The sequence below is a fragment of the Macaca fascicularis genome, chromosome 3 (assembly GCF_037993035.2).
Source record: "Macaca fascicularis isolate 582-1 chromosome 3, T2T-MFA8v1.1".
Classification (NCBI taxonomy): domain Eukaryota; kingdom Metazoa; phylum Chordata; class Mammalia; order Primates; family Cercopithecidae; genus Macaca; species Macaca fascicularis.
The window spans coordinates 81,941,965-81,964,869 of record NC_088377.1 but is presented as its reverse complement, the minus strand read 5'-3'; the positions used below and the strand labels follow the sequence as shown (position 1 = coordinate 81,964,869).

General features: G+C 39.7%; 1 protein-coding gene across 1 annotated transcript in view; it reads left to right on the top strand.

Moving 5' to 3' along the window:
* Positions 1 to 22,905, top strand: part of ABCA13 (ATP binding cassette subfamily A member 13) — a 410,641-nt gene that overhangs the window by 233,536 nt on the left and 154,200 nt on the right. The window contains exons 34-36 of the mRNA XM_074036523.1: positions 15,682 to 15,736; positions 17,235 to 17,412; positions 20,461 to 20,576. Of these exons, the coding sequence (XP_073892624.1) occupies positions 15,682 to 15,736; positions 17,235 to 17,412; positions 20,461 to 20,576 (349 nt within the window). The remainder of the gene's footprint in view (positions 1 to 15,681; positions 15,737 to 17,234; positions 17,413 to 20,460; positions 20,577 to 22,905) is intronic.

Below are 22,905 nucleotides of genomic sequence, written 5' to 3'. Positions count from 1 at the left end.
ATTGTAAATCTGAATATTATAATGATTCAACTGGAGTCAGTTTTTAAAGTATCGAAAGGCTGGTACTGGCCTAGACCAAATAGATGTGGTTTGAGAAGTGAATCTCCAAGGTAAATCATTTCCTCCTGTATGAGTATGACTGCAGTTGGGATGTTCTCTACTTAAGTGAGTGCAAAAGATGCCAAGACTTCCTTGCATGATGAGGAGAGTTTTGCAAGTACAGCCTAGAGCCTGGGGGAAAGGCATGGATTTGGGAGTACATGTAAGGGATGAAAAAAGCATGGAATATATTTTCATATCAGAGACTTTTTTCCCCTCTTTATGCTCACATTAGTAACTTAGTCACATGTCATATAATATTTTTCAGAATCTCAAGGAAATTTAAGTCAGTTGAGGCCAAAATCCTAATCTTGATTGCGTTTTGTCCTGCATATTCCATGGTAAATCAGCAAATCTTATCTCTTCTGCCATTGAAATCCTGAATGTGCACATTTTCAGTATGTTACTACTGCTCACCTGGCCCATGGTCCATGCACTCCTACCTGGACGCTTTCACCAGCTTGTTTTGTGGCTCCCTGGGGCCACCCTTGCTCCCTACCCCAAAAGTCTCATCTCTGCGTAAGTGCCCACCATCACCCATGGAATGTGTCTGTCAGATTACAGCATCCCCTCTGGCTTCCTATATCTCTTGAAAGAAAGAAACAGTTCCTACCTATGACCTGCAGGTCCTCCCTGGTCTGGGCCCTGCAGCCTCTCCTGCTTCATCTCAAACCACTTAATCGCAACCTTGCTGAAATTTCAACTCTAGCCACACCTGACTCCTTGCTTTCTCCTAAGTATGCCACCTGTTCTCCCATTTCACATCACAGTTCCCATTTCTGGAATTTTCTCTCCCTTATATTTACATGACTTGCCCACTCACTTTCTTTTAACTTTTCCCAGCAATGTCCAACTGGGGTGAAATACTAAAAATACAAAAACAAAACACAAATCCAATTCTATGTGCCCACTGCAGATGACCTTGTGTACTTTTTGATGATAGTCTATGTCTGCGCATCTTCCTATTCTGGTTGCACTCTTCTGAAAGCGTTTTTGTCAAGATTCCACTTATATTGATTCAGCAATAAAGGCACAATCAAGATGTTGATATTTCTCTGGGAAAAGTATTTCTAAAATTGTAAACCTCGTCCTTCTTGCCCAATATTCAAGACTTTTAATGCCTCACATGTGTGTTCATGATAAAGATCACACTTCTAAATGGGCATGTGCTAGCTGCTCCTGACCTATCATCTCAGCCCCGTCTCTCCCTTATGGCCCCTCACTTTCCCCTCTGTGTGGCTGGCCTTTGCATCACTGCCCTGCCGTCCCTGTGAGCCTGGTAGCTGCATTGCCTCTGCTGAGACTGCCTGTCTTCTCCTGCATCACCTTAAGCCTTCCTGCTCAACTTTCTAGGCCCATCTCAGACATCACCTCTGTTGGAATACTCACCATCCTTGCAGGATGAATTAGTGGCTTCTCTTTCTTCTCCCACAGTTATTTGCTTATGAAATTCATCCATATATTTATTTTTAGCAAGCATTCATATAATGACAGATATTTCCCAGACACTGTGTTAGATTATTGCTGTAATTTAAATGTGTCTCCCAAAAGTCAGTGTGTTGGAAACTTGGTCCCCAGTGTAACAGTGTTGGGAGGACGGGCCTTTGGGAGGTGCTTGGGTCATGAGGGCTCCACTGTCATGAATAAATTAATGCCGGTGTCTCAGGAGTGGGCTACTTATTGTTGGTGCCATGCCCTTGGAGTTCCCAGACTCCAGACTGTGAAAAACAACATTTTCCCTTTATAAATTACCCCGTCTCATGGTGGCTTATTCTTGTAACCCCAGAACTTTGGTTGGCTGAGGCAGGTGTATTACCTGAAGTCAGGAGTTCGAAACCAGTCTGGCAAATATGGTGAAACCCTGTCTTTACTAAAAATAAAAAAAAAATTGGCCGGGTGTGTTGGTGGACACCTGTAATCCCAGCTACTTGGGAGGCTGAGGCAGGAGAATTGCTTGAACCCGGGAGATGGAGGTTGCAGTGAGCTAACATCACTGTACTCCAGCATGAGTGACAGTCTCAATAAATAAATAAATAAATAACCCATTCTGAGGTATTCTATTATAGCAAAAGAAAACAGACTAAGACAGTCATTAGAGCAGTTGATACTTCACATTATCATTATTTGTTTACATTCCTTTGTTAATAAGAATGTAAACCCTTCTTGGAAGGTGTTTATACTACTGATGTTTGTGTTTTCTAAAGTCTTTATTCATAGGTATTTAATAAATATGTCATTTAAGTGAATTTGCTTTTGCACTACATTTTAGGGTTACTATAGTACCTTACATTATGATAATTACCTTCTAAAATAAAGATAAATACGCAGTAAAATACATACTTGCTTCTTTCATTACTAGGACCTTTTAAGTTGGCATAATTTTATTAAATTAAAATGTTAAATAAGACATAATGAACCTAAGAGGAAATTTCTTTTAATAAGATTAACAGAATAAGTGAAAACAGAAGATTAAATAGATAGTGCTTAAGTAAATAAGAAGGTATCTTCCTCTGATAGAGTAATAATGAAAGGGGATAGGTATTATTTTATTTTGTGTTATTGGGGGTGGTTGTGGGTGGTGATGATAGCAATTGTAAAGGTTAAACTTCTTCAACTACTTATTGAAATTTCATCCAAACCTTGGAGTGCTAGTAATGACGTGCCACCGTGTGAGAGGAATTAACCTCAGCAATGTCATGAACAAGCTAGATCCGTGGCCATTAAACTGTCTACTCATTGGAATCACTTAAGCGTTTAAAAAATACTGATTTCTGTCGCTAACCCAAAAAGATTCTGATTTGGTTGATTTGGAGTAAGTCTTTAACAGCAGGCATTTTAAATGTTTTTGGGTGATTCTAATTGTAACCAAGTCTGAGAACCACTGGGTTAAACTGATAAACTTCCCAGCTGATCCATATTTTGACCATTGAAGTGGGAAAACAGACAGAAGTATAAGTTAGTAGCCAGTTTAGAGATATCCACACTCACCTTCTCACTGCTAGGAAGGAACCTGATAGATACCTGGCTACTGGGTGTCAGGGGAGGACTGTTCTGTATTAAAACAAAAAAGAGCTCTTGTCTTTCTTTTCTCCACATTTATATATCTCTTTTGTAATCCCCTGGAGGGCCACAACTCATTAGTATGCTGCAAACCCCAGTGGGGAAGGAGAAGGGTGGTGCATGTTGCATGCTAGGATGATGGGACAGAGATGAAATGAACCTGGGAGCAGTGAATGACATGCATGGTAGTTTTTCCTGCTTTGCTTTTGATGAAATGAGAAACCTGCTAAAATCTCCAAATCATAACAAGAGAGTATGAGCATGAGAACAGGGGAAAATCTCTGATCTGTAATAGACCTACTGAATGAACAGCATTGGCTGTTGGAAATTGGCTGGCATCCATAACCTTCAACATGCCCTTGAGAGCTTTGGAGATATTGAGAGAGAAGATCTGGTGGTACCCAAGTGAAGGTAAAGGGGCACCCTGGTAAGGGAGGATTCTGAGCAATGAAAAGCATCAGTACTAGCTTGCCCTTGCTGGAATCAAGAAGGAGTAAGAAACAAAAGGACAGCAAAGCCAGTTATCAAACCCAGCGTGGAACAAGGACTGATCCCCCAACCACAGAGAGGAAGACATTGCATATATTGAGAGGGTGTTTTCATGGGGAGCATCTCATGGTGTGTTTATATCTGCATAAATAGAGGAAAATGTGTGAACTCTATGAAAGGGAGGATAAAAGATAAGAAAATGCCAGGTGGAGCTGCAGTGTGTTACAAAAAAGGAGCTAGCTTAGACGAAGACAGAAATATGAATTTTCGTTGGATGCAGTGAATAACATTATTAATTGATTACAAACCTCTCTCCTTCACTTAGAATTATTGACTTAAAGACCAAACATGCAGTATTCTCTAAGAACACACAGGGAAAAGGTGACACAGTAAAACTGATCAGAGGGGAAAAGCTAGAGGAGTCAGGTATAGAAAAAAAGCAGATGAATCACAAAGAAAGAAACAATGATGTAAGAAGAAAATGAATCAAACACAAAATCAAACAACAAAATGATTCTGTACCAATGGATTGGAAGAGTTTGTCATGATTCTACCAAAATTTGTGAATTAGGTATTATGGCAGTAGCAATGATTGATGGACAAATTTGGTGAATTTTCTAAAGTTCAGGGATAAAGAAAAAAGTTTTTACAAAGCAATGAGTCAAAGCACATTAGTTTCAAAGGAATGAAAATAAGACTGGCCTCTGACATTTTTTATAATTTCCTTTGAGACTTCATCTTTGACTCAGGGATTGTTTAGACACATGTTGTTTAAATTCTAAGTTTTTGAGATTTTCCTGTGGTCTTTCTGTTACTGATTTCTGGTTTGATTCATCATGGTCAGTGACCATACTCTGCATTATTTCAATTATTTTAAATTGGTTGAAGTTCATTTTATGGTCAGGATATTGTTTATCTTGAAGCTTCCATGGGTGATTAAGAAAAAAGTATTCTACTCGTTGTTAGAAATGTATATTATATGTCAATTAGATTCTGTTGGTTGATTATGTGGTTTTGTTCTTCCATATCTTCCCTGGTCATTGAAGATTACTGAATCTTCACTGAAGATCATCACTGACACATATCATTTGCTGAGAGGGGAGTAGTAAAGTCTCCAAATTGTGGCTTTGTTTCTTTGTTCAGTTCCATCAGTTTTTGCTTTATGTATTTTGAAGCTCTGAGGTGCACGTCAAATGTGTACCTCACATTGGTACCTCACAGACATATGGCATAGTCACGTATTTCTGGTGGATTAAGCCTTTTATCATTTGGGATGGTTATATTTTCCTGGTAGATTAATCCTTTGCATATATGTAGTGTTCCTCTTTGTCACTAGTAAATGTAGTTGCTGTGAGATCTATTTTATCTGATATTAACGTAGTCGCTCCTTTTCTTATTCTTTTGATTAATGTTTACATGCTATATCTTTTCCATTATTTTTTTTCCAACCTAGCTTATTGCGTAAAGTGAGTTTTGTGTAGAGCGTATATTGTTGGGTCATATTTTTTAAACTGAGCTTCCTATCTCTGCCTTTTAATTGGTGTTTGGGAATCATTTACATTTAAGGTAATTGCTAATATATTTGGGTGTAAGTTTGACACCATCATTTGTTTTATGTTTCCTGTTTCTCTTTTCTTGCTTTCCATGAGTTACTTGAGCATTTTTTTTTCAGGATTCTATCATGGTTTATTTATAGTATTTTTAAGTATATACATTGTTTTAGTTTTCTTAGTGGTTCTTCTAGGTGTTAAAATACATATGTATGACTTATCACAGTCTACTGATATTGTTATTTACTATCTTGGGTGACATGTAGAAAGCTTACTTCAATTTAGGTCCTTTTACCCTGTTTACCTTTAAAATATTATTGTCTTAAGTATTTCCTATACATCGAGCACCATATCAGATGGTGTTCTAATTCTTAGTTAAGTCACCAAATGTGACTTAGGAAACTCATGAGATGAATGATAGTCTATTATGTATGCTGCTATTTTTAATACATCTTGATGTTCATCTTTCCTTTTGGAAGTTCTAAGCCTTTTCCTGTTATGATTTCCTTTGTGTTTAAGTAACTTCTTTTGCTATTCTTTAAGAGTAGATTTGCTAATGACAAATTTGCTTTTTTTTTTCAATGGATATAATGTTTATTTCACCTTGATTCTTGAAAGTATTTTCACTGAATATAGAATTCATGGTTGACAATTAAAGAAAAGCTTAGCACTTAAAAAATGTGCTGCCTCCTTTTGGCCTCCATGGTTTCAAATTAGAAATCCAACTATTACTCTAGTTGGTATTTTCTTCCCTCTCTCTTTGTGACTGCTTTAAAGAATTTTTTTTGTTGTTGACTTATTAGTTTCTAGAAATTTAATTATAATGTATCTTGGTGTGGCTTTCTTTGGTTTTATCCTATTTGGGATTTACTTAGCTCTTGGATTTTTAGGTTTATTTATTTTTATTTTTTTTTATTTTGCCAAACTTGGGAAGTTTTCAGCTGTTACATCTTTGAACACTTTTTCAGCCCCACTCACTCTTTCCTTTTTCTCTGAGATCGGGTAATGAGATTATTAGCTCTTGTATTGTTTTTCCACAGGTCTCTTTCCTGAGTCTCATTTTTAAAAAAGTTTATTTCTCTATGTTATTTAAATTAGATAAGTTTTATGTTTTCAACTCGAGTCCATGGAGTCTCTATTTGTTTAGCTGCACTCAACTGTGGAGCATATCCAGTGGGTTTTTAATTTCTGTCATTGTATATTTTAGTTTTAGAATTTTCATTTGTTTTTTAATCATTTATATTTTCTAGTGAGATTTTAATTTGTTTTTCATATTTAAGGAAAATTCAGCATTACTTTTTGAAGCATCTTTATGATACACATTGTCAGATAATTCCGACATTCAGTTCGTTTTGACATTACCATCTGTTTATTATCTTTCTCAACTGGTAATATTCTGGCTCTTGTTGTGAAGGATTATTTTCAGTTGTATCCTAGACATTTTGGAAACTGTAGTATGTGACTCTGGATCCCTTTTCCTAGCAGGCAATCCTTCTGTTGAGGAATCATATGAGAGCCACCTAGATGTGTATGTTTTGATCCCCTGTGGGCCCGATGACACCATCCTGACTAGGCAAAGGTAGAAAACTGACTTACACTGCTTTTGTGCAGATGAGTGGGATCAGATTGCCCACCAGCCTCACTGACACATTTATGGTAAATGAGGCACTGACTCATGCTGTCTCATTGCCTCTAAGTGAGCGAGAAGTAGATTCTGCTCCCCACTGGGCCCTGATGATGCTGGAGACAGTTAGTGAAGTACCAGCTAGCTCACTTTGAAAGTATTCTTTAGTCTCATCTGATCAAAGCCAGATGGAAATGGATGCTTGGCATCCCTCTGGGCCCTGCTGACACTGGGGTCGGGGCAGTGGTGGAACCAGGGTACTGAGTAGCCGTATTCTGCGCTTCTGGGTTCAGTCTCGTTGCTGCCAGGTAGATGTGGAGGCTCAGTTCTTCACTGGTCCCTCGTGACATGAGAAGTAGAGTGACAGCTAGCCCTGTCTCACTCTGCTTTGTGAAGTCTCATTGCTACCAGGTAGGGATGGAGACTCAACTTGCCTCAGGATCCCAGCGAGAAAACCATTGTGCCCCTTGTCTCTGTCAGGTGGGGAGTGGAAGATTCACTACCCAAAGGGCCCTGCTGAAACCTGAGAGGGTGGGAACAGTTTTGCTGGTGGTGTTTGCCTAGAGTAAGGCAGATGCTAAAGAGTAGTTCTATTGTTAGACTACTCTTTTCTGGGTCCTTTGGTTTTTTTATTTGTGGGAGTCTTTCTTATTTGTACTTGTTGAGTTTCAATTTGGAGACTTGAGCAATGCCTTGTTCAGGAAGCCAGGGTATTATTGTTGTATTGTTGACAATACAACACCACCATCTTGTTTGCATCTCAGGGCACCACCATCTTGTTTGCATCCCAGAATCTTCCTATTTCTATTTGTTGTGTTATGTCCAGCAGTTTTTCATTGGAAAAATGAGGACCTGGCAGAACTGGGGCTGCTCCATCTAGAGGGAATATCTCTGGCATATTAACCACAACCTCAAAGGCAAGAATAATAGAATAGCACCTATGGAATATGGAAAGAAAAAGCTATACTCCCCACATTCTGCACCTAGTGAAGATGTTTCCTATAAAGCACATGGGCCACAGAGATATGCTCATGTAGAATATGGCTCAAAAATATATTGTAGACATATTGTTCATTAAAAAGAATGCCAGGAGATAGCTACTTGAGATATTAACTGAAATGAAGATCATGAAAAATATTGAATGCACACAAGGAAGAAAAGAACTTGGGTGAGCACTGGTTGTAGTGAAGGACATAGATTATGCAAAGGTTTGTATGCGTGTGGTAAAAAATTAATGGAAGATCAAGAATTATTCATTAAACTGAAGATATGTAATATAAAACTTAATAATAATCGTTACATGTAGAGAAAATTCTCAACAGAAATAATTAAGATCCAAATGCAAACAGTGATTACTTCCGATTGGTTTTGGATAGAATTATAAGTTATTTTAATTTTATTCTTCACCCTATTTTAAAATTTAAAACCCTTCTACAATTGCAATCTATTACTCATAAGAGTAATAATTAATCTTAGTGTTGAGAAAAATACATTTTTTTCAGGATAGATTGATGAGGAAGAGAGAGAGAAAGTCATCAAAATGCCATGTAGTCAGAAGAGCTCATATATTTCTTTTAATAGTTTGTTAGATTGAATTAACTTTTTACCCTTCCATATTTCAGTGATATCTCATAGTGAATCAATTAAAACAACATAAACTTTCCACATATACTGATGGTAAGACAAATTTTTTCCTTTTGATGTAGATGCTTACAGACATCTGGGCATTGATACTTCTAAAGACATACATTTTATAGGAGTAATGAACCCAAAAGTGAGTACTTGAATTGGAGACATGTTAAGTATCTTGCTATCATAATGGATATTCAACAAAAACACAGATGTGCATTTTTACCAAAGACAAATAAACAGAGTCTGGAAACCATAACAGATGTAGCCATAATGAGAACACTAAATGAGAAAACTAATTTTGTACATTCATACATTACTGTGGGCCAATTCCTGGAAAGAAAAGCCAGAATATAAATGATAAGAACAAGCAAACAAAGAAAAATTATTCAAGTGTACTCAACATGTACATTTTGAAACGTCATTTCTGAAAACTTGTGAAGTAATGTCGTAAAGACTTGAGTGAACTTCTTCTACTCAATTCTGGTGTTGAAACTATGCCCCTTTTACTTAGGAACTTTGTACCTTTTACCAACATCATTGTCTCAAGATTCTATTACAGTACAATTGTTATCTAACTAGAGTACTGAGTGCTCAACATACAATGAAATCAACAACCCAATTACAGAGATTGTCCATTGCAATAACGTGTTTTTTATAGCAAGGATATCAAAGACTATAAATGATTTTCCTAGTCTCATAGGAAATTGATTAGACTGGTATCCAGAAAATCAGGGTTATAGTTCTCACTCTGGCACCAATTATGCTTGACCTCAGATAAGTTAGTAGAGTATGCTTATGCCTCAGTTTCCTTACCTGCACCCACTCACCAACCCTTGGTTACACTTCCTTTACAGTAGGCTCCATCACGTCTGGTGGGATTCCTCTTTATGAGACAGGGCATAGCTATCCTCTCTTTCTTTGGATCCATGAAGAGAGCTCTGCTTTCTAACATTTTACCATTTTAAAGAACAAGGGGTATCATGGGAAGGTGCAGGGTAGTGTGAGGGTGAGCCCATGCAGTTGCAGTTGCTCCTACCTGCTGCTTTTTGCTCAGGGATCTAGGACAACCAAGGATCCTTAAGTAGGAGAGTAAGCTTCCACCTGTGTCTTGTTTGTTCTTTCTTTATTCATTACTCTTATTTTTGAGAAAGTACCTGTTATTTATTTACATAACTCCAAGTCTGTCTTCCTTTTGGAAAAATATGAGTAAAATCTTTTTAGCACCAATTTAAAGATATATTAGCTGGATTTTTTTTTTTTTTTTTTTTTTTTGAGACGGAGTCTCACTCTGTCGCCCAGGCTGGAGTGCAGTGGCCGGATCTCAGCTCACTGCAAGCTCCGCCTCCTGGGTTTACGCCAAGCTTGATTTTTATATATGTTTAATTCTATACAGCTGCTTTCAAAGAATGACTATGATTCTAAAAACATCTAATGTAGTGATTGACAAGCTAAATCGCAATATAAAAATGAAAAGTTCTCCCAGTGTTCCTAAACCAAAACATTACATGGGTTTCACCCTGCACCTCTCTGCCACCCCTCCAGTCTTCCCACTGAAGCTCCAGGGCAGCCTTGCAGGATTGCACTTTCCTTGCACTCCAGCCCTATGCTGAGGTATCCTGTGCATCTGGAATCTACCCTTCCTTAGAAAGCTCCTCAACTTCCTCCCACCCTGGTGCACACAACATCCTAGGTGACTTTATACAGGACATAGTCCTGTGAGTAGGCTGTAGTACCCCCACCACACTGTGCTTTCCCAGGGAGGGCCTACTTGTCCCTCCCATCAAACTGCTATGGCATAATGGGCAGAGAAAAGATGCATGTTGAATGAATTCTCAGTTCTGTGAAGGAAGAGGAATCAAATCTCTATTTGGCCCTTGGTGAAGCTCAATTACTGTCCAGTGCCCTGGTTTTCACCACCAAAATCATACCAAAGTCAGAAGATTCTTTAACCTTTGGCCTGACAGGGGCAGGCTGTTGCCTTATAGAAGGTGGTGGTCAATGTCCAGTGGAGGGAGGTGGGGAGTGAACTCAAGACTGACAGCAGGTCCAGGGTTTTCTCTACTTACTTGATGACATTATTTTCCTAAACACTGTGGTCTAAGGCCCACTCATTCTCTGTGGCTTAGCTTTGAAAGATACTTTTTAATTTCAGAGGGAAAACATGGGAATGTTAAGCCCAAAGTGCTTAGGAATTGTCCAGGAGCTCTGAGTACTGAGCAGAAAGGCCCCATTCCAAGGCCATGAGGATTCCCTAGAGGGCCCTCTGAGAGGAACTGTAGATCACTGTGTTCTTCAACAGAGTGTCTTTAAATATTTACTCTGTGACAATCATGTAAATTATAGGACTCTAAAGCCAGTGCCAAATTGAAAATCTGTGGCCCCTCTGAATTATTTATGAGTAAGGGACCTAGGAAGGGAGAGGCAGCCACTGTAGTTTGGGGGATTCTGGTATTTGCACCAGTGGTTTTTTACTTCTGAGACCTAGGCAGAGACCGAGGTCATGGAGGATTATAGCTATGTGCAAAAAATTGGAAGAGAAGGCAGGATGGCTGCCATCAGTGGGCTCTCTCCTGAAGTTCTTTATGTGAAATTTATCAGCTGCTCTTTTCTGCTGTCATAGTTGAGGTTTTCATTTCTATGTTATGCTGTCATTGGGATCCATTGCGGCTCATTGTACAGGCAGGATTATCAGTGCTCTGTATGTTAGTAGGTGATTTGAAGAAAGAGGCACAGACCTGGGACTCCAGACACGTGGGTTCTGCCTGTGTCAGGAGCAAGTTCCAGACTCCAGGAAAAGTCACTACATTCCTCTGATTCTGTTTCTGCTTCTGGAACACAAGGGCCTGTCCAAGCTAGACCACTTCATGGGATTTCATTTTCCTATAATAATTTACCATTCTAAAATGCTGAAGCTGACTTACAAAGAACTGTGCATAGTATACTAGCTTCCTTAACACAATTTCACCATCAGATTACTGAATGAGAAAATATATTATGAAAACATCCAGTAGAAGATCTGGCACATTGGGGAATTACTAACTACAGGAGCAGTCAATCATTTCACCAGCGAGATGGGAGACCAGATGTACTCTCGCCTCCTAGATTAAAACCCTAAAAGAATGACACAAATCCAGGAAATGTGCTAAAATGAAGGGCAATAAATTCATAACAGAGGAACTAGGATACAGAAAGCAAATATGAGAGCACTGTTTTTAATCTTTCAGCAATGACTGTCATGGTTTAAGGTAAGGAAAAGTATTTATGCCACTTGATCAAATGAAGATCCAACCTTGGTATTTTAACATTTTATTATTGAGCTCCCCACAGAAACAGCAGTGTTCTCTTGGCAGCTTTTCACTGCAGAATGAACAGAACAGAGGCCTTCAGCCTCCAGCCTTGTATCTTTCCCACTGTATGGCTATAGTCTTCGGAAAACCAGACATGTGTGCTGAAGAAAGATGTATGATATGCTGGCAGGAAAATGATTGTGGTGTCTGCAGACCAAGGTCTGAATCTCAGCTGTGTCACAGCTGTTAGTCTATAGGAAGATTTCCTAAATATTTGTGCTTCAGATACTGCTTCTGTAAACAGGCATAATATTTCTGATGTGACATAGTTGCTCTATCAGAATTTATACAAACAGTCTAATGTCCTAAACAGCATACAGTACATGGCTACAGGCTAATTTTTGTGTATTTCTGGCTACTAACCCTTTCTTTCTGCTCACAAGTATGAAAGGACTTAGCGTTTGAGATTTTCCTCTCCTCCTTTTTACCTTTCATTTACCTCCTTTAAATTTTCATACTCCTGAAAATTTAATTAATCCTCTTTTTGTGCACGGTGAGGATAACTAAGATCTAATTTCTCAGCAAATGTTTTAGTATGCAAAACGTTATTAACTATAGTTGCCATGCTATACATCTGGTTTCCAGAACTTATTTATGTATTTACTTATGTGTGTATTTATTTATTGAGAGAGATGAGGTCTCACTCTGTTGGCCAGGCTGGAATGCAGTGGTCCAGTCATGGTTTACTGCAGCCTCAAACTCCTGGGCTCAAGCAGTCCTCCCACCTCAGCCTTTCAAGTAGCTGGGACGACAATTGCATGCCACCATGCCCTGATAAGTAAAACAATTTGTTTGGTAGAAATGGGGTATCTCCATGTTGTCCAGGCTGGCCTCAAACTCCTGGGCTTAAGCAATCTTCCTTTCTTGGCCTCCCAAAGGACTGAGATTACAGGTGTGAGCTACCATGCCCAGCCTTTATCTTATGTCTGGAATTTTGTATCCTTTGACTAACATCTCCCCATTGCCTCTTTCCCCTGGCCCCTGGTGACAGCCTTCTGCTCTCCCTTTCTGTGAATTTGATTTTTAAAAGTTCTACATATAAATGAGATTTTGCAGTGTTTGTCTTTCTTTGACTGGCTTATTTCACTTAACATAATGTCCTTCATGTTCATTCATGTTGTCTCAAAGACAGAATTTCCTTCTCTTTTGAAGCTGAGTAATGTTCCATTATGTGCATGAATATCTGTCTATCTTATATTTTCTGTATCCATTCATTTATCAAGGGACACAGGTTATTTTCATATCTTGGCTATTGTGAATAATGCTGCAATGAACATGGGCCTGCAGATATCCCTTCAAGATAGTATTTTATTTTACTTTATTTTTTGACATATATCCAGAAATGGGTTTGCTAGAGCATATGGTAGACCTATTTTTAATTTTTTGAGACACCCCATACTGTTTTCTGTAATGGCTGTACTAATTTACATTCCCATCAGCAGGATAAAAATTGTGATAATAATTTTGTAATGTATACATATATCAAAACATTACATTGTACACCTTAAATGTATGCAATTTTTATTTATCAATTATACTTGAATAAAGCTGGAAACAAAACAAACAAAATGAAAGCAATAATAATTGAAAACAAAGGAAATTTAATTCAGCGTTGGACAGACATGAGGCAGGAGTTGGGTGTCAGCAGGGTTGGACAGGAAGCATAAGGAAATGACGACGCATGCCTGCAGCCATAGAGTTTGGGGAAATGATAACAATCCAGCTTTTCAAATGGGAGCAGTGGGAGAATACAAAGATTGGATTTGACTTTAAAGGAGATCTGTGTCTAGGTAAAGAATATGGGCTCTATATTTTTCTATTTCTTTCTGGAAGTTCTCTAGACTTTCTGGGTGAGGGGATTCATGAGTGTGTGGAGAAGCGAGCTGAGCAGGCATGCACATGTTTGTGAGTGAGGCCTGGCACAGTGAGGATGGAGTTCAGGTGAAAGTAACAGGACTTGGCAACTTCTTGGACGTGTGGGGTTAAGAAGAGCAGGGAGATGGGAGGACTTAGTGTTTTCTGAGCCTGGGTGACTGGGAAGATGATGGGGATATTTGCCCCAGAGTGTGTGTGTGTGTGTGTATGTGTGTGTGTGTATTTAGGTTAAACAATTTCAGTATTCTACTGTGTTCCTCAAATAATGTAATTCCAAGACATGTACTTAGCTAACCACATTTCTTGGGATCCTCTTAATCTAGAATGTTCTCATTCTTTTGTAGAATCTGGAAGAGCACACAACATTGCAAATATACTCCCACCATCCACAGCACCAGTGGGGCACGGGCCATACTTTGGCAGGATCTGATACTTTATAAACACTATCTAATGTCACTTGACTTTTTCCAACCCCCTGACAAGGTTGGTTGACATTGGGCTGCACAGGAAGTGAGAAGCTGCCTGTGAGTCAACACTTTAGCTAGGAAGGACAGGACTGGCAGGCCCCATGAGAAGTAGGCTAGAAGTCAAGCTTGGTGAAAGAAAGACACATAGGAGAAAGACTGGTGGGTGTTACTGGTCCAGACAGGTGAGGGTTCAAGACCATAATTCAGTTCATGATGAATGTGGTAAGTCCAGGATCCAGCAGACGATGCAGCAGGTGTCAGGCACACACACTGCGAGCCTGGACCGGAATATCTGGGCAGTATTAATTTATAATCAAAAAAAATTATTCTGGAAAACTGTACAGTGGATTTGCTGAACCAATAGCTCCTACTGTTGTTGCTTCTATGAGCCAGAACTTGCCTTAGTGTGTAGCTGAGTCCCCAGTGGAAGGAAAAAAAGGCTGGCATAGCTGGGGAGAAGAGCAGGTGGCAAAGGGAGAGAAGTCCTGATGCTTGGTGGCAAAACTGTTGGAATTTTGGAGCACTGTAGCCTGTTCCAACTCTGTACCTTTTATGTATGTTTACTTATACCCCATGATGTTTCAGTAAGAATTTAATATGCTCTCATAAGGCAATGCAAAATACCAATGATAAGATGAATTAAAATGCAGGTGGTAGGCTAAATTAAAATACAGATGATAAGGTAAGTTAAAGGTGAGCCAAAAGAAAAATAAGCAAAATCTAGGACTGGCAAAATGAAATGGAGCAAGGATTTGTGCCTTTGGTAATGGCCTCCACATACAAGCCACACATTTGACTCCAATCACTGACACAACCAATTAGGAAAAGGAAACCTGATTACTCTCACAGTCCACAATGTCCAAGATAAAACACGAACCGATTTTATTTATGGAATTCTTCTTAACACAATATTGACTAGAATTCTCTAGGGAAGCACTATCCCACTCGGTGATATTATAAACAGCTCTTATAATAAAATCCTTTTAATTGATAAGCTGATGGCAATTTCTTCATTTTGGCTGCTGGCATCACACACATGCACAAGCCCAAGAAAGCAAGCAAAGAGAAACAAAACAAACAACTCCTAAACCAAAATTGGTTCAATGGAACAGTTCAGTTTTCTATCTATCTAGACCTGGCTTCATCTAGAAGTGAATATTGATCTGATACATATGAAATAGTCTTATTTGCATATTGTTACTTAGCCTAAGTGAGTTTCCTCTCTGCAAACATAGGCTATGGGATACTTATGAGGATTAGACAATAAAATGTGAGAACCTGTAAACACAGTGCCTGTCATGTAAAGCATGAACAAGTCATACTGGTTATGTTTGACAACAACATCAGTGACAGAAATCCCAGCACATATTTGCTGAATTTCACAGTGCCATTTGCCATTCTTTTCTGCTAATCGGCCGGGGCATGGGCAAAGCAAGCAGGATACATCGTGATGGCACAGGGAATCTGCGTAGCCTGTAGATGAGCCGCGATTCACCATGAGCAGGCTGAAGGCTTACTTTTCAATTTGTCTTTCACAGGAATAACACTCTACAGCCACCCATATGGAGGGGCCTTGCTGAATGAGGACAGGATGTGAGTTGACAGAATGCTGAGGGGTGTGTCACTCTGACTATGGAAGAAAATCTGTGGGTTACTTAGGGATGACTTTGGTCTCTCTTTTGTATTTGCCCCAAGAGATGGCTTATACAGTTAGTAAGAAATGCCCACAGGACTTGAGCATTTCTTTGCAAAGTGAGAAAAATGACTATTAAGAGAGGCGGTGCATTGACTGAGCTTAAAACAGATGATTATGTCATGCAACTGTATTTCTAAGCAGAAATTATTCTAAGGGAATGATTTACCAGAAGCTTATGTGGCTGTACACCTTCCAAAGAGTTTTTGGGGTTAAAATCATAAACATTGTATTCATGTAGGTCAACATAGTAATGCCTCCTTGAATATTTCTCATGCAAGATTTTCCTCAAGATCCAGATGGAGACATGGGCGGGGATAAGGCCAGAGCTCTTCAGGTACAGAAATCTGTGCCAGTTCTCACTGTCTTTGTAAAGGGTAGCACACTTCCACCTGTCTTCTCTCTTTCTCCCCCATCTCCCTTCTCTGTGATATGGTTGACAAACTGTTAATTAAAAGTCAATAGTAAAAATAGGTATTTAAAAATACTTTAAAATAATTTAAAATACCTACCAAATTAAGTTGGAGAATACAAATCTGCTTAATGGGCATTCTCTGCTCAAGTTGTTAATCTGGCAGGAACCGGCAGGAAGCATGGGTTGGGTTGCAGCTTGTCCTCACATTCCCATAATGATTTTCAGGATTCTAGCTTTAACAGTGTCTGACACCTTCCAGAATTCCAAGAGTAGGCTAGCTGACATCTGTTGTAGAGTGCGACACAATGGAGCAGAAGGCATGGCACAGCAGATGACTTGTGCTGAGGAGTTCCATCGTGTCGGCCTCCTGAAAGACCATCTGTGGTCTGATTGTTCCTAAAGAAGGGAGGGGTTGAGAGGAGGCAGCAATTGACTTGAGTGAAAGTAGTAGTGCTCCAGGTAAAACCATTACTAAGAAAATGTACAGTGTATATTATTACAAAGCACCTCAATCTATTGCAAAATCTCTTTGGCATTTCATGTGACTAAATTCAGAGATGGGCCAGTAGTACAGTGTGGAGCTGTAGTGAAGGCTCCTCTCTGGCAGATGCTACTGCATTGCAAAGCAGTCCCCGTGTGGGAAAAGGTCACAGCTTACCCGGATGCTGCTCAGAGGATATCTTTCATCTTAATTGGGAGTCAGGCTCAATGGTGAAGAGCAGATTTTGACACAAGAAAGCTCTGAAATGCCCTCAAACTGTGCTCCTCAGTTATGTCTTCTGTAAACTGAGCTTAGTCATCCATGTCTCAAAAGGTGGCTGAGGGGACTTAATGAGGGAATCCATGCCCTTAGTCAACATGCCTGGCTGATTATGAATTTTTAATTAGCAGTTTTCACTGCTGTCATCATTGCTGATTGTTATTAGCAAAGAAGGCTTGTGTTCTTCTTCTGGCGCCTGAGAGCTGCTGTGTTCTGCCCGCAGCCTGGAGAGCATCCGTCAGTGTGGAGTGGCCCTCTGCATCGTGCTGGGATTCTCCATCCTGTCTGCATCCATCGGCAGCTCCGTGGTGAGGGACAGAGTGATTGGAGCCAAAAGGTTGCAGCACATAAGTGGCCTTGGCTACAGAATGTACTGGTTCACAAACTTCCTATATGACATGGTATGATTTGGGAATGAGATTCTGTGCGCTTCCACAATAGTGATCTAAATCGTGTGTGTGTATGGAGGGATGTAGGGGAGTGTGGGGCCCTGGCTGCCTCGGAGTGTCCACAAAAAGGGGTCATGTTATTGATAAGAGCATTTCAGATTAAGTTACCTTTACTGATCACCATAGAATTGGTTCCTAATGGGAAGACTGACAAGCTTCAGGCTGGAGAACTCGGAAATTATAGAACTTCACAAAGATGCAAAGTTTCTTCCTGAGGAGATGAGGAGATAATCACCTTTACTATGCTTTTTTCAACGGGTTAGTAGGTGAGATGATGAAAATCACTAGAAATGATCTTTCATCTGCATGCCTAACACCCGCTTCTGTGAGACCTGTGCCTCATTGCCTAATAGGTACGGCAGGTATTACTAGCATTTCTGGAATGCACTCAGTTCCCCAGTGGAAACCCTCCAGATCAGCGTCTCTAGTCCTTAGGGACAATAATGGATGCTTTGTCTAGGTGTTCCCTATTCTTCAGGACATTTATCTTAACTAAAAAAAAATGCATCTTATATGATAAGTTGTTCTTAGTGGTCAATATCTACTGTTATTGTTATCTGGTGGAGCTGTCTTTATTTTGTAGGAAAGTGATGTCCTTGCCCTCATACATATGATTCATCCTGTGATACAGAAAGCCATATGTAAGTCAGTGGAAGGCTGGAGGGCTACCATTTACTGAGCACCTTCCACACACCAGGTGCTGTCCCAGCTGTGCTACACTCTGCACAAAATTCCACATATTAACATGTTGCTTTCCTGTAAGGTTTATTTCTTTAAGCTGGCTTAGAATTTAGCTAATTTATTTCCTTTTGATGGTGTAACTTGGATTTTTGTTTTGTTTTGTTTTGTTTTGAAAGTACACTTTATAGGGATCACACCTAAGTTACCGAACATTTCAGGAGTTCATTTAATTTAATCAGAAGTTTCCCTGAACCTGCCTGGTGATAGATATCACCTGGGACATTTGGTAACAATAAGGATTCCCAAGGGCCTATCCTTCAAGATTCTATTCAATAGGACTAGGGGGACTTGGAGGTCTGTGTTTTACTAGGTGCTCAAGGTGATTTATGAATCTTAACCAAGATTGACAAATTATGGGTCTTTAAATCCTTATATTTACTGAGGGACACTTGAAGGCAGGTAAGTGGAAGTGACTTGTACGAGGTTTTACTTCTAGTTGGTACAGAGATGGCTTCTCAGTGCCAGCCTCTGTCTCCTGGTCCAGTTTTGTTCACAACGCTACACACTGCTGCTGGCTACTTGACTCTCTTCCATCTGTCATTTAACAGTGTCTAAGGGCCACAACTTTCCCAGGGAACAGGGAAGAAGGGTGTGGCAAGAGAGAATCACAACACACAGGGGGCCATGCTTATAGGACACCATGGGGCTTTCCAAGTCTCCAAAACCCCAGGATCTTGCTTCCTTTCTGCATCCTTAGTTTATTATCTCTTTATGCCTCCCAGTCAGCCTGGCTTTTCTTTACTCTGTGATGTTTGACCTTGGGGATTAAGGACAGAGAGAGTTCTTTGCTTCTTGTTTGGATGGTTTCCATCTTCATCCAATCATTCTCTGCTTATTCTATTCAATCATTGATTTAATAAAATTTTTGAGGATCTGTTGTAGGTCAAGGTGTGTACAAGGTTGCTATGGACTAAATGATTATGTCCCCCCAAATTTCATATGTTGATCACCCCAGTGTGATGGTATTTGGAGGTGGGATCTTGGAGAGGTAATTAGGTTCTGAGGGTGGAGCCCTCCTGAATGGGATTAGTGCCCTTGTAAAAAAGGCCTCAGAGAGTTCTGTGTGAGAACACAGTGAGAAGTCACAGTCTGAACCAGGAAACCAGCCTTTGCCAGACACTGAATCTGCCAACATCTTGATTCTGGTCTTTCCAGCCTCCAGAACTGTGAGTAATAAAGTTGTGTGGTTTATAAGACACTTGGTCTATGTTATTCTATCACAGCCCCACAAATGGTGTTGGGCATAAAACCATGCATAAAACAGAGAAGATTGCTCCCCTCAAAGAGATTTTCATGAGAGGAAGCAGAAAACAAGCAAGTAAACAAACAAATAAATAAATGCACAAGATACAGTTGGCCCATGACTGGGTCTATTGATAGAATGAAAGAGAATGATGGGATGGAGAATGACTTCAAATGTGGAGGTCAAAGAAGACAGTGAAACTTAAGCTGAGATCTGTGAGGTAAGAAGGGGCCCTCCCCATGGATGACATGCAGGAAGAGCTCTGCAACTTGAGGCTCTAAGAGAAGAAGGAGCCAGTTGTGTGACAGCCCCAAAGAAAGCCATGGCTGTTGTTGGCCTGTGGGGAGCACCTTAAGGTGAGGCTGGATAGAGAGGTAGTGTGAGGAGTCTGTCCTTGGTTCTACATGTGTGGGAGGAGGCTGTGTTTCCTGAAAGCTGATTGGATTCCTTGACCCTCCTCAAAGGAGATGGGTATGCATGACAGTAGTAGTCTCCTCAGGCTGTCATAACAAAATACCACAGGCTGGGTGCCTTCACCAGGGAAACTTGATTCTCTCGTTGTCCTGGAGGCTGGAAGTCTGAGATCAAGGTGTTGGCAGGGTTGGTTTCTTCTGAGGCTTCTCTCCTTGGCTTGTAGACAGCCATCCTCTCCCTGTGTCCTCACATGGTCAGCCCTCTGTGAGTGACTGCATCCTGATCTCTTCTAGGGACACCAGTCATGTTGGATGAGGGCTCACCCAATTGACTTAATTTTACCTTAATCACTTGTTTAAAGCCCTGTCTCCAAATACAGTCACATCTCGAAATACTGGGGGTTCAACATATGAATTTTGGGGGGATACAACTCAGGTTATAACAAGTGACTTTCCAGGACTAATTCCATGGCTACAGAACTCCTAATGTGCAAAATAGGAAATATATTTGTGAAGTTGAAAGGAAACTTCAGGATAAGCATATGATAATCAATATGACCATCTGATGTAACAGCTCTCCCTTATTTCTTTTTATTTTCTCAGCTCTTTTACTTGGTTTCCGTCTGCCTGTGTGTTGCTGTTATTGTCGCCTTCCAGTTAACAGCTTTTACTTTCCGCGAGAACTTGGCAGCCACGGCCCTCCTGCTGTCACTTTTCGGGTATGTGATGAGAAATGCTGCTGCAGAATTACGGTTTGTTTTCTGAAAAAGAAAACCCTCAGGATGGCTTTGAACCTGCTGTCGACTTCATGATTTCCTCTCTTTTGAAGCAATTATGTTGCTTCTGCAAGGGACACGGAGCAAACAAGCCTGAGTAGGATGATGAATGCCCTGTGGAGGAAGGAAGGGCTGACCTGGTCGTGATGAAGATAGCTCTGCCCTGTCTCAGACAGACCCTCAAGCTGTTTGACAAACTTGTGCAGCTGGAAATGGATTCTCTATTATTCTCACTTTGACATTAATCAGGGGCTCAAATACATAATCCAGTTAGCTGGGAGATTGCATTTGTGGAGGTTCTCTCAGTAAGCTGTCTGGCGTTTTTTTCTCCTCTCCTATAATATTAGTAGTTTGAAAATGTTTTGTCTAATTTCTATCACTTTTTTTCTCAGATGAAAAAATAGCAAATGGAGAAAAGTCATTTTATGAATTTCTGATTTATGCATACTAGTCAGGATCATTGCTAGTGGCCTCAAAATTATATCTACCTGGTATCAGGATATATACGTCTTCTTATGTGTCATGCATGTGTGCTTATATACAGGCTAACTACATAAGAGATACTTAGTAGGGAAAATAATTATCATACTAATTTATTATAATTCAAGGCTATTTTAAAAGATAAAACAACTTGCTTTTATTTAAGAGGATTGCAAATAAAATGATATTTACAGTTTGTATTTATATAAGTGGCCTAGTTATTCAAAACGTCTAATTAGAGACAGAGTTTTACTTAAACAAATATGTACTATTACTAGATGAATGTGTAGGTGGATGGGTGGATGGATGGAAGTAGGTAGATAAGAGAGAGAGAGAAAGAGAGATAGAGGGAGAAAGATTAAGAGAGAGAGAGAAAGAGAGATTAAGAGAGAGAGGGAAAGAGAGATTAAGAGAGAGAGGGAGAGAGAGATTGAGAGAGAGAGAAACAAGACAGACAGACAAACTTTTGGGGGAACATTGATATTACTACTCACTAACCCCAATTCTATGGCTTTGGTAATACTAATTATTCTGTCTAATGCTCAGTTTTTTCTCTATAAAACTTCATGTCTTTTGCTATAAAGATTAAATTAAATAGTTTATGCAAATATCATGGACAATGACTGGTACAAATTAAATAATCATTAAATTAATTTTAGCCATTATTGTTACTCTTTAGAATTATTTTACTCTTTAGAAGATGTAATATCCTAAGCTATAAAGCATGCTTATAGTAGACATATGTTTATTATATTTAACTAGAAATTTATGGACTTGTGTATAAAGATCTATATGTGTGTGTACCCAGCTCTAAGAACACAGTTTGATTTCAGTTTATTGATCCAATTGAATGGATAGTGTTGTCATGTCTCCCTCTAGTTCGAGTAAAATAAACTTTGCTATAAAATTATTTTTTGAATTTTAGGAGAGTATATCTCAAAAACTGAGTTAAAACTTAGATGAAATGGTTAGAAAGCCTTAAAAACATGCTTTTAGAATTTTTTATTAATGTTGTTTTGATTTTGAAACCCTTTACGAATTTGAATTTGAATACCTTCATTTAAAAAAAAAGAATTTGAATTAAACTAAGAATTCTCTTCACATACATAACTACCACATTTTTCAAAGAATTTCTGGAGATTCACAGGTCTGTTAAAGCACAATCATAGGCAATAGGGGTTACACACTTCTGGTTAAGAACTCTTAGGTTGCAGGGACTGGAAAGATGTCAAAGATACCTCAGACTGTATTTGTGGTCATAGCTAATTCCAGGGAAGAAGAGCCCCCAAGGGAAGTCAATCAGGGTCACCGGGTGACATCCATGGGGATGCAGATTTAGAAGGTAGCTCTTTCTTCATGGAGCACAGCCAGTGGAACTGGTGACCCCCCACTGTAACAGGAGGGGCAGTGAGAGACCTGGTCTGGGGAACCACTGTCTCCTGTGTGCCTGGCAATCTCTGGGTGAGGGCAGCAGAAATGGCTCACGCCTGTTGTCCCTCTAAGGATCTGTGGGTACAGGGAGCCCAAAGGCAAACTCAGGAAAGCCGAATCCCGAACTGAAACCTAAGAGCAAGTCCAGGCATTAATGGCTGCCTAAAGGCAGGAATCTGAAAATCTACTCATCTGACAAAGGGCTAATATCCAGAACCTACAAAGAACTCAAACAAATTTACAAGAAAAAAACAAACAACCCCATCACAAAGTGGGTAAAGGATATGAACAGACATTTCTCAAAAGAAGACATGCATACAGCCAACAGACACATGAAAAAATGCTCGTCATCACTGGCCAT